General features: G+C 39.0%; 1 protein-coding gene across 4 annotated transcripts in view; it reads left to right on the top strand.

The window, feature by feature from the left end:
• atad1a (ATPase family AAA domain containing 1a) overlaps positions 1-11,761 on the top strand; it is a 36,228-nt gene that overhangs the window by 7,400 nt on the left and 17,067 nt on the right. For 3 of the 4 annotated variants that reach the window (XM_054773676.1, XM_054773675.1, XM_054773674.1), the window contains exons 5-9: positions 9,201-9,401; positions 10,291-10,397; positions 10,612-10,701; positions 11,104-11,154; positions 11,240-11,412. In XM_054773676.1, coding sequence (XP_054629651.1) covers positions 9,201-9,401; positions 10,291-10,397; positions 10,612-10,701; positions 11,104-11,154; positions 11,240-11,412 — 622 coding nt within the window. The remainder of the gene's footprint in view (positions 1-9,200; positions 9,402-10,290; positions 10,398-10,611; positions 10,702-11,103; positions 11,155-11,239; positions 11,413-11,761) is intronic. The other variant, XM_054773677.1, reaches the window with a different exon arrangement.

Raw genomic sequence — 11,761 nt, 5'->3', positions numbered from 1 at the left:
TTTCACCTCAGATTTGGTTTCAAATGCTGATACTATGTGGGAATGCACATAATGCGTGATTTGATGACCTAATTGAACGCTAATGGGCATATTTGTTCCGTACACAACCTCTGGATGGTGGATTTGTATTCACTTAGTGCTTTTAAATTGATGCTGTCATATTTTTACACAATACATAAATAACATAAATGAGATCGCTATAATGTACAGTACGTATGTGACTAGCTATAGTTCACTGCTAATGATAGCGCTGCCAATGCTATTTACATCCATTCTTGATGGTCGTCACATTGACAGCCTGTAAATGGCAGCTTATAACCCATATTTTAGCTCGCAGTTCAAAGCAAAACTCAGCGGAGAGACAGCTCACATCTAAAAACACTTGGGGACACTCGTATGCCAAGGTACCACTGTATACGACCATAAAAACAATACCTGCACTGCTCCAGTCTCTTGCAGGCGACGTATTCTTTGATAACTCAAATCACAGCGACAGTAGATACAAATGACTTTGGTCCTGTTGCAAGAGCCATCTGCCAGGGCTTTCAAGCAAAATTTACCAGTCAAAATACCCTTTTATTTGTTAATTTCTGCTCAATATTTGTTCCCCCTCATGGCTATAGTCACCAGTGCTTCCTCAAACTACGGTGTGAGCCGAGGGTCAAAGAGGACATGCCCACGTCAATCACGCGTCAAAAAAAAATAGTGCCGTTAAAGGCAGATTCCATGAATGCGTTAACTTTGACAGATGTAGTAATAATAGAATAAAATACAACACTAATAATTTCAGTGTTCTTTTACTTTTACTTACTAGTTTATACTTGTATTTCGCACCCACACAACAATAATGTGGGCTCATGCCACAGATAGGGTTATATGGAGTGCTATAACTAACGCATGAGTAAATCAACGCAGTTCATAGCAGTGATGACAATACGATTTTCAGAGGCAAGTCAAGGACTGGTGGGTTTGTCACTGTACTGCTCCATCTTGGTCAGCTAACCAGTTCTACAACTTCAGATCTATGTACTGTTTTTTCCTTTGTTGTTGGACTTTCGGGTTTTCTGTATTCCTCTAAGACTAATTGTGATATGAAAGTTGTATCTGCTTTGCATCCAGATGCCTGACAACAACAAGACTACAACTCTTAAATTTCCCCAATTGTGGGATGAATAACGTACGTTATTGTATTTCATTCCCAGCAAATCAAATTCAAATTCTATAATTTATCTGAAAACTGTTATTAAAATGCCATTTCCTTGAGCTAACAAGCAACCACAACTATGCCGCACGGGTTTAATTATTAATTAGTAAGTAAACTGGATCTACAAGTTGATAATTGTCCTTTGATGGCCATTGCCATAGAAATAATGTCCCATAGGTGGTATGCATCCAATGGTAATTACCTGCCTTAATCTTGTAATCAATTGCATATTCAAGATAGAAAAACTTTCATTTCGTATTTGTATTCCAAACAAAAAGATGTGGGAGCATGTGAAAAATACTAAACTAAACACTGACTCCTCAGCAATTGGAATTCGAACATGATAGCAGAAGGTGCCAATATTAAAACATGTTCCAACTCATTAGTGTGGGGGCGATATATTATCTTATACAGATGAACATTGCAATTAGGTGTTGTGTCATTCTTTATCAAGCAAATAATATTACCCCACCCACCACCCCCAGCTTGGTCCCGTGAGCCCAGTTCTGGTTGGATTTCAATGAAGAGGAACGTAGTTCCGGTTAGTTGCTGGGGCCGCTTCGGTAAAAAGTTTGGCTTCTCAAAACAATATGCGTTCGAAAGAGTAATACATTTGCATCACAAAAATGCCTCCTCGAAAAAAATCAGACCTCACAAATCGCTCGACGTTAGCGCGCATTGATACGAATAAGGCAAAACTATCGCTATCGCCTGTCCATTGTTGTGTTTGTGATGAAGATAGCTGGGACACTCACATCTTCATCTGCTGTGCAACACATACGTAAACAAGATGGCCACGATGCTCCCATGACACACACAACAGTGGACAGGCGATAGCGTGCATTGATACGAATGGAGAGAAAGTAACGCCAAGTGATTTGTGAGGTCTGATTTTTTTTTTTTTTGTTGATGTACTACACTGCTGATGGGGATGTCATACAACTTTATGGGACAAAAAAATCCAAACTAACCCTTGAATGCTGTTGTCCGTGCCACAATAAAGCAGTGCTTCCCAAACCTTTCACAGTCACTTACCCCTTCAGACTGGAAGTCATGTACCCCCCCACTCCTGCACACACAAAATAGAAACCACACAATGAAACATCTTTGATATATTAAATATATTATGACATTCTATAAAAAAAAATTGTTATTTTTCAACTGCACACATAGGCTACTAATTTAAAACAGAACCTTTTAGAGTTTCCTTCTGTTTGGTGAATTTATATTATGAATATTATTACTAATTATATATGACATTATATTAAATGGTGACAAGCTGTGGTAAGATGTGGTGAACTGTGACCTTTATGCTCATTTGCTGTGCTTTGCGTGCAACAACATAGTACGTGATAATTATAATTATAAATAAATCAAAACAAAAATAAAAATAATTATAAATAAAAACAAAGGCACATAATGTACAGAAATCAATAAGGAAATTAATTCAATATGAGGCTTATTACTGAGCCAAATGGACATATGAGCACATGTAGTATGAGATTATGCATTAAGCAAAAATTCACAGCAGCACAGAGCTAACATTATTAAAGCTCACCTTTGTGCATTTACACACAGCATTAACATTTGTGAACGACGACGAGATGAAAGGAAGAATAGAAAAAACATGTCTGTCTGTGCAGTCTCAATCTGCGTCACACATGGTATGTTCATGGACCGCTGAACAAAGCAACCGCAACACCCGAAGAAGACACTTGAAAGGACAAATTTACTTACTCGTGCAAAATTGGGGGCTTTCTAACATAGTCAGCGCATCCAGTCTACAAACAAATGACAGGCTCATACAGCTCGGAAAACACACTGATTAGTCACAGCACCACGTAAGAAGACCGGCTCTCATTTAGCACACCATATTAGTGATCTGGAAAAATCTATAAGACTTTTAATGCACAGCGTCATCATCAAACTTACTAATTTGTTCATCTAACACACACACAACAATGAACAACTTCATGCTGTCACTTTTATACACTGTACTTAGCTACTACCTGTGCTGTAGCTGTTCACATGAGGCATTCGAGTACATTACGTAAATCTCAGGGTTTGGCGCTAATGTATTCAAGCCTTTTTTAATTTTTATTCAGGCACAATTTTTATGTACGTGTACCCCACTTTGGGAACCTAGGGTATGAAGTATACATAATACAAATACATACATACTGTAAATATAAATATACCAAATATATGTTCAGCATCTATCTATAGCAGCCTTCGTGGCACATTCACTTTTCCAATGTTGCCTTAGTCCATTTACAACAGTATCTTTAATATTGAAAGGCAATCTAGGAATGGAACCAGCAAAATCTGCCAGACTACCAACTCAGCCATGCAATCACAAAAGTCCAAATCACAAGTAACAAAAAGCATTTGGCATTCAGTTACCAGAGAACCTCTTGAATGAAAACAGTATTTTCTGCAGACTTGCTGTTTCCCCCGTTTACCTCAAAGATTTACATAGAGCTTAAGGATGCGACAACCTCCTAAATTAGCATTTTGGGAGTGTTGTTCCTTTTCTAGTCTCCGAGCTTTGTTTATATCTTGTAACTCTGTGAAAGTATGCTCATGGGGACAGAGCCAAATCGAATGTTTATATGATTGTCATGAGAGGACCAAGCAGAGAAAGAATATTCCCAGGGCCTCAGGTTGTTGTAAGTGGGTTTTTTGGGGGGGGGGTTTTGGAACAAACACAAACTTGGAAAGCTATCAGAAATACAAGTATATCAGAATCAGAATGGCCTTTATTATTAGGGGCATGTCACAAGATTTCTCATTCAGTATAAAAGAATGTCTTGTGCTAATAAATAAGTTAATTAATCACACGATAAATGAAAATTAACTCGATAATTTTGCCGGCCTCCATAGATGGTCGTGTGCATACGTGTGTGTTTTCCTCGTCTCTCACCTCCAAACTTGCAGGAAGAGAGTTCTGTGCATTGGTTCAGCACCTAGACGCTTCATACGCTTCAACAGTGAACAAAGTGAGACCTGTCAGTCATACAGTTGCTTTGTCTCTGTGGGGGAGGCGGTGCCGCTCGCATACAAACAGCAGAAGAGTGGAGCTTTCTGGTCCATGCAAGGATGTGACGGGAAAAGATGCTTGCAAAACCACATGCCACTGCCCCCTTGTGGGAATATTAATAGTGGACAAAGTGAGCCCATCACACGAAGAGCCAGCATGCCGAATTTTTCAAAAGTGGTAGCAATATAAAAGGCAACAAAAAGAACTTGCCCACCTCAAACATATCCACTTGCCGCCATGAAGCATTTTCAAAAAGTGAGTAAAAATCACTTAAAAGCAAAACAAGCTGAAATATGGCATCGCTACTATGAATGATACTACATATACCGTATTTTCGCGACCATAAGTATTAAAAGGTGCAGTCTCAGTTACGGGTGCTATTTCTGTATTTAACACATACATAAGGCGCACCGTATTATTGGGTGCAGGCATGGTAAAACATACACTAGCTTAAAACATGCGGTAGCATGTATGCACGCTAAAACATAAGCTAGCATGCATGCTCGTGTATGTTTTTAAAAAGGCAGCAGGAGCAAAATTGAGTTTGGTTGTACTTTATTGAAGTATTTAACAATGTATTGATCAATCCTTACCCAGAAATCCATCAAAGTCCTCATCTTCTGTATCCGAAATGAACAGATGGGCAAGTTCTCCATCAAACACGCCAGGTTCCCTATCGTCATTGTCAGAGTCAGTCTCAATGCCGTACGGCTCCTCAGAAATGATGCTGGCTTTTGCGAAAGCTCGAACAACAGTGCAAGCAGACACGTTAGCCCAAGCATCCACAATCCATTCACAAATTGTGGCGTAACTCGAAAGGCGCTGCCTCCCAGTCTTAGTAAAGCTGTGTTCACCATCTGTCATCCATCGCTCCCACGCCGGTCGCAACTTTAAACGCCGTATTTATACCGATGTCCAGCGGTTGGAGTTCCTTCGTCAAGCCTCCCGGAGTGATGGCAAGCGCCGAGTTCATTTGCTGCACTTGGTTTTTCACAGCGGCTGTGAGATGGGCGCGCATGGAGTCACAGATCAACAGGGACGGTTGGTGCACCTGGTTGGTACTTGACGAAGGGTGCAACAATTCCTCGAATAATTGGAGTACCTCGATTACAAAAACCACGCAGAGGATGAAAAAAGGAAGAGGAGGCGACAAGGCAACGAAAGAGAAGGAAAACAAAATGTAAAAAACAGACAGAAAATGTGGCTAAACAGCAAGTAGAACACCGTGACTTGTATCAGTTATAACTTGGCACATACATACCACAACAGCACATCTTACAGTATATGTTGCATCATCTCCTCCCGAATGAAGCGGAAGCGAGACAAGGTTAAATTAATGTAGCGCAAATCAGTGTGATTAAGGTTAATTTACCTTTCTAACATAATGTTAGCCGTGTGGAGGACTGGCTTTCTCTTAATTATGACTACTGTCAAATGTGTGCCAGTTTATTACGATGGTAACGTGACTTCATACAGGATTTATTACAGTGACAGGGAGAGAGACAGTGGCAGAGCGCACTGATGTGCCTGCTCATGCAACAGTAATTATTGCATGTTAATGTGGCTTGAAATCTGCCTTTGCAACCTCAAAATTAAGGCACAAATACACAACTCCTCAGATGTGCACCTCCAAAAAACGCCGTTCGTTAGGACTGACTATAGTGTAACGCTGCCCCTCAACCACCATTGCTTGCCCACGCAAACAAACTAAAGAGTCGTAATTCCCTCATAGAACCAACACCACTAGCCCGACCCCGACGAAGATCTGCAAAAGCAGGGGTGCCCAAAGTACGGTCTAGGGGCCATCTGCGGACTCATTTGTCATTGCATCACTGCAGAAACAAAATACAATTTAAATAAACAGCAAAAAATTGTAAAAATAGAGCAAAAGGCACAATGAGAAAAGCTGAAATGTTGACGCCAACAACCAACAATAATACAAATCTTTGTATTTAAAAACAAAGCTTTAAATATCTATCATGTTTTAATTTACTTTAAAAACCGTTCTACAAAATATGTTCTGCACAAGATGTGGAATGGATGGGGGGGTAGGATTAAATAAGCTTTGCTTCTTCCTACTCCTTTTGGACATGTGGAACTGTGAAATGATTCATGAGATGTATTCCATTGTAACCTTCATACATGTTCAAATACAATTTGAACCAAATTTGAACCAAACCACCCCAAATAAATAGATAAATATAAGTATAATTTAAATATATATACAATATATATTTGGGGGTAGAACCTGCTCAGGTTCACGGCCGAGACCAGAGATCTTGGGCGCAAAAAGTTTGGTGACCACTGATGCAATGGAACAAGGAAGTGTGTGTCTCACTCACTTAGTAGAGAGTAATGTGTTACACTACAGATAGTGAACACTGCAAAAACTCTGTCTTATAAAGAATGTGTCTTATTGCTAGTCGGCCTGTCTAAGTTTAGGATTTATACATGCACAGCCTGGGATGGATAAATTCATCTACAAAAGCACCATAATTCAGACCCAAGGACATACAGCTTATTTCTATGCACAATGTGATTTAAAGAAATAACGGTTGATTATCTAAAAATGTAAACCAATTGGTCGTTCGTTATTTAGTGAAATGTGTATTTATAATTGCTCTTTAACCAAGCAAAAACATTTTTTTCCGATTACTCTATTAAATTTCAGTAGAATACTTGATTACTAAAATATTGGCTAGCTGTAGCCCTATACTTGACATGCTTGAAGATACTTCTGAACAAGTTTCAAATTGTTTTTGCTGTTGTAGGGCCAAATTAAAATCTTCCAAAACAATCTCCCAGGATAGGAACCATGTTGACATTTTAAATGTTCACAAAGAACCAAGCAATTACGCTGATGCCCTTTTCATACACAAAATCCTGGGAACTGGTTCAGTCCCCTTGCTGCAGCAATCAAGCTCTAAGCTCTCTTATGCTTCTCCAATGTCATTGTTAAAGATTGTGATTTCGATGAAGTTGCGAAGAGCTTCATCATTTGAGAGACTGAAGACATAGCAAGCTTTGAACAGTTCGCCAAATGCTGCAACTGATGTGTGCCTTGCATTGAATCTGCTTTTGGTAAATAAGGAAGAACCACTGGGTGTCCTTCTTTCGCTCACCAATGCAGAGGAGAAATGTTGGTCTTGTGTCCACAGTCTCAAGGAAGGTGGTCACACTGGCTCCTTCCTGTAGGTAAAAGGGGCAACAACAGCAAAAGTAATTTTTTGCATGGTTGTCATTACTCAGGTGTTTCATCACTTTGAATTGTCTTGATCCTGCAATGTAGCCCATATTACCATCTGGATCATAGCAGTGTTTAAGACAAACAAAACAGAGGCACAATTGCTGAACACAATATTTGAACTCTGACCATATAAACCTGGTAAAAAATAGAAGCTAAGCAACCTCTGAAACAAGATTTGAGTACAAACTACAGAAATAAAAAATGAAAACCCAAACAAAGAGTGACACAGAATCCCTTTACCCATGTAGCTCAATCATATCTGCAACCATGATGTTCACCCTCTGTTTACACATTGTATGAGTTAGTGTTTTAGTCTTGTACTCCTTGAAGATCCTTTGGATTGGCCTTTTAAACACTCAGGTTCTGTCAAAACATGAAAAATTATACAGCCATATAACATGTTTATGGGAATTTAAGGGGATTTTCAAAGAAACAAAAGCGATGGCATACCTTTTACACTTACAATGTATAGAAACACTTATTTAGGAGAAATCTACAGACAGTTTTGATAATATTAAATGAACTTTACATGCATGAGCTTGCCTGTCTTGCTTCATCCTGATCCACTGTATAACAGAAACCGTTTCCTCTAAAAGGATATTTATTTTATTATTTATATATTTATCACCTATTTAAACTTCTACTTACCTACAGATGCAAAACGACTCCTAATTGCCAACTTCTTGCACCTACTTTTCATTCCAGCAATGTGACGTGAGGGGTGGAGTCATTTTGAAATGCCTGTGGATGAGGCTTAAGGCGCTTTAACACTGTTAGATGTTAAATGGAGTGTTTAAGTTTTGAATGTCTTTATTGTGACACTAACCAGATATGAACAATTTCAACACTCCATTTCAACATTTTCATAATAAAGTGTTTATTGAACATTTTAAAGAATATACAGTTAGGTCAACTCCAAATAGAGTAAGATTGACACTTTAATTTCAAGATTCTTGTCAATCCCAAAAAATTAACCCTCAATTTGCTGTGTTTAATAGACAACGACAAGTAGATAAGACAAAAGCAGTGAGCTGGCACTGTTCAACTACAAGTTGGAATTATTAATGCCGCACTTCGGCCAATAAAGAGCTTACCTGTACTACCTGGAAGTTGTTTATAATGTCAGAGTTTGTTTATTTCAGCGGCTGATATGTGTAGTGTTAACGATCTCGGTAGTGCCATTAAAGAAGGCCCAGGTACCAAATGCACCGCATGCTACTGATAGCTACAGATCAAGCATAAATGATTAGTAGTAGCAGCTGCAGCTGTCATTATTATTTTAACTCTTAGAGTTTTTAGTTTTTGTTTCATTTTATGGAAAAAGTTATAAAACATTTCAAATGTGCCTGCTTTGTGGTGTTAGTCTGTTTGTCGAGTCCTATATTTTGTCATTGTAGTTTTCTTAAAAGTAGTGTTAAAATATTTTCTCGTCTCACTCTCATGAACCCAATATTATGTATCCTCTCGTGATACCCCTGTTAGAAATACAATTGAACATTCTTCTGTTGCTTCTATTTGTCGTTTTTTTCAATGTCACATCTACAGTATTTGTGACTTTCCAACCATTAACATCTGTAGTGACACCGATCAACTGCATTCAGGTGCAGTCTCGTGAATTTAGACCATTTTTTAGAACATTAATAACCTAAAGGAAGTAAAAGGTATTACAGAAGTATAAAATATGACCTGTTCATATTTTGTCCTTGCAGGTGTTTTGTTGTTTGGTCCACCGGGATGTGGGAAGACCATGATTGCTAAGGCAACAGCCAAAGCTTCTGGCTGCAAGTTTATCAATCTGCAGGCGTCCACACTGACCGATATGTGGTACGGTGAATCCCAAAAGCTGACGGCTGCCGTCTTCTCATTGGCGATCAAACTCCAGCCTTGTATAATTTTTATTGATGAAATTGGTGAGTGAATCAATGACTGACGGGATGACTGTCAGTATAGTTTATTTAAAAAAAGTGTTTTATATATATATAAACCGCAATGCAGCGAGCAACGACTGTACAGTAGTTTTTGGTACTGCGTCAATTGCAGAGCTCATCTCAAACAGGCTGAGTTAGCTACTTGAATAAATTCTACATGCTCATCATAAACATGTGATCAAATTACTTTGTGTCACAGTGAGCCTGCAAGCAGCACTGTCACAGCGACATTTGACAGTAGCAACATTTTGAAGAAGTGTCCCAGATAATTGGTTTAGCCCTCTAAACAAGCATCACTGTCCTGCACGTGTGTGTTACACCTAGGGCTGGCTGACAGCACAACTGGTATAGTTCCAACATAGTTAAAATTACTATGATTATTATGAAGTTTGTAAAATGATTAATGATTTTAAACCTCACCCTAGCAAACATTTTACTGATGTGGTAATTTGAACTGTTACTCGGCTACGTATCATTGGCCAACCATTGGGTATTATTAGAGGAGATTTTGATAGGGCGCCAACTACAACATATAAAGTATCAATACTTCTGGCTAATGTGTGTTCTTAGATCAAATTTCAAGATACTAAACAATTAGCATGTATGTAGTTCATAAAAAAAAACAAACTCACAATATATCAACATTTTAGCTATCAAGCAGGCACATAACATAACATCAGTACAACAGTAGCGGGAAGAGCCATGCGTTTTACAAACAAGTCCTTAAATTGTGGTTTAATCCTCAGGTCTGCTGTGTTGAATCAGTACACACATACAACATATTGGTTTTGTCTAATACTGCACGAACTATTTTTGATCCCACTTTGATCTCCAGGTACATATGAGTCTTCTCTATATTTGTCTTTGTTAGAGTCATTTCTCAGGAACCGCTCCAGCCTTGATCACGAGGCCACTGCCATGATGAAGGCCCAGTTCATGAGCCTGTGGGATGGGCTGGAAACATCCTCAGCGACTCAGGTATAAATTGCAAGCTCTGACTCATGCTGTAATGTGCCAACAGCTGCTGGGTCTGTTTAGTGGTCTCCAACTTTTTTCTTGTACAAGCTACTTTTACAAAATGAAAATGGCCGAGAGATACAGGTACCTTTGCAGTGGTGCCACATTTTACTTTACTTTAATTCCAGACTGTAATAACGTGCTCACCCATGTTGTGTTATTGTTCCCACTGTAGGTCATGATCATGGGGGCAACAAATCGACCTCAAGATGTGGATGCTGCTATCTTGCGCAGAATGCCCACCACTTTTCATGTTGGTCTTCCTGTAAGAACTCTTCTTCTGTTACTTAAAAAAATAGTTCACACGCTGTATCTAATCAGAATATGGTCTGATGTTTGGAGGATCCCGGTTTGTGTCATTTTTTTCTACATTTTTATCATACAACAAAGCATGATTCTACATAGGGATATTCTTTATAAAAAGTACAAAGTAAGCTATCTTGAATCCAAGTCAAAACACATTTAAAAAAAAAATACTGTGTGATTTAGGAATGTTTGGGTTGTTCATGTGTGATTTACAGAAACCCTTTTTAACCTCTCAGGAACAGTTTTTGCATTTATTGTTAGGGTGGAGATGTCACCACACAAATATGGAATCATGGTACTTTGCTTGTTTGTTATTGTGCTTTATTTTTGTCTTAGCAAGAATTGTTGTCCTTTTCTGCAGAACGCAAGACAAAGACAGGACATCTTGAGGCTGATTTTAGCTGGAGAAAATGTAAGATATGTGCAGTACAGAGGATTTAACACCATTGCCCTGGCTGTGGTTCTCTCATTTTACCATCCTACTGTCTCCTGGGCAGCTGAGCAACACCATTAATCTGAAGGAGATAGCCGAGAAGACGGAAGGCTACTCTGGCAGCGACCTCCGAGAACTTTGCCGCGATGCCGCCATGTACAGAGTTCGAGACTACGTGCGCAAGGAGCAGATGAGGCAGATCGCTCAGCAGTTAGGGGAAGTCCAGGAGGAAGAAAAGTAAGATGCACACTCACATTGCTGATGAGCTTCTATTTGCAGAATAACAGTAGCAGCCTCAAACTCCAGCTTGAGGTTAGGCCATTGCGGGTCTCTTACCGACTGTACATTTTTAATGCTACAACTTACAAATTATTCATGTTGTGGTATTTTGATCACAAAGCACTCGAAGTGATTGTGGTATTATGAATCATGAATTAATAAAGTGTACAAATGCAGATGATAAAAAGCTCAATGCTAACAAACAGTACTGTAAGTGTTCACATTGAGAGGGTGATGTGTTTGAATACACGCAGAAGTGTGATGCTTGTTGCTTTCATTTCAGGACTTTAGTGAAGGAAAACAGACA

The sequence above is a fragment of the Dunckerocampus dactyliophorus genome, chromosome 4 (genome assembly GCF_027744805.1).
Source record: "Dunckerocampus dactyliophorus isolate RoL2022-P2 chromosome 4, RoL_Ddac_1.1, whole genome shotgun sequence".
NCBI classification, from domain to species: Eukaryota; Metazoa; Chordata; class Actinopteri; order Syngnathiformes; family Syngnathidae; genus Dunckerocampus; species Dunckerocampus dactyliophorus.
This window is presented reverse-complemented; position numbering and strand designations above follow the sequence as displayed.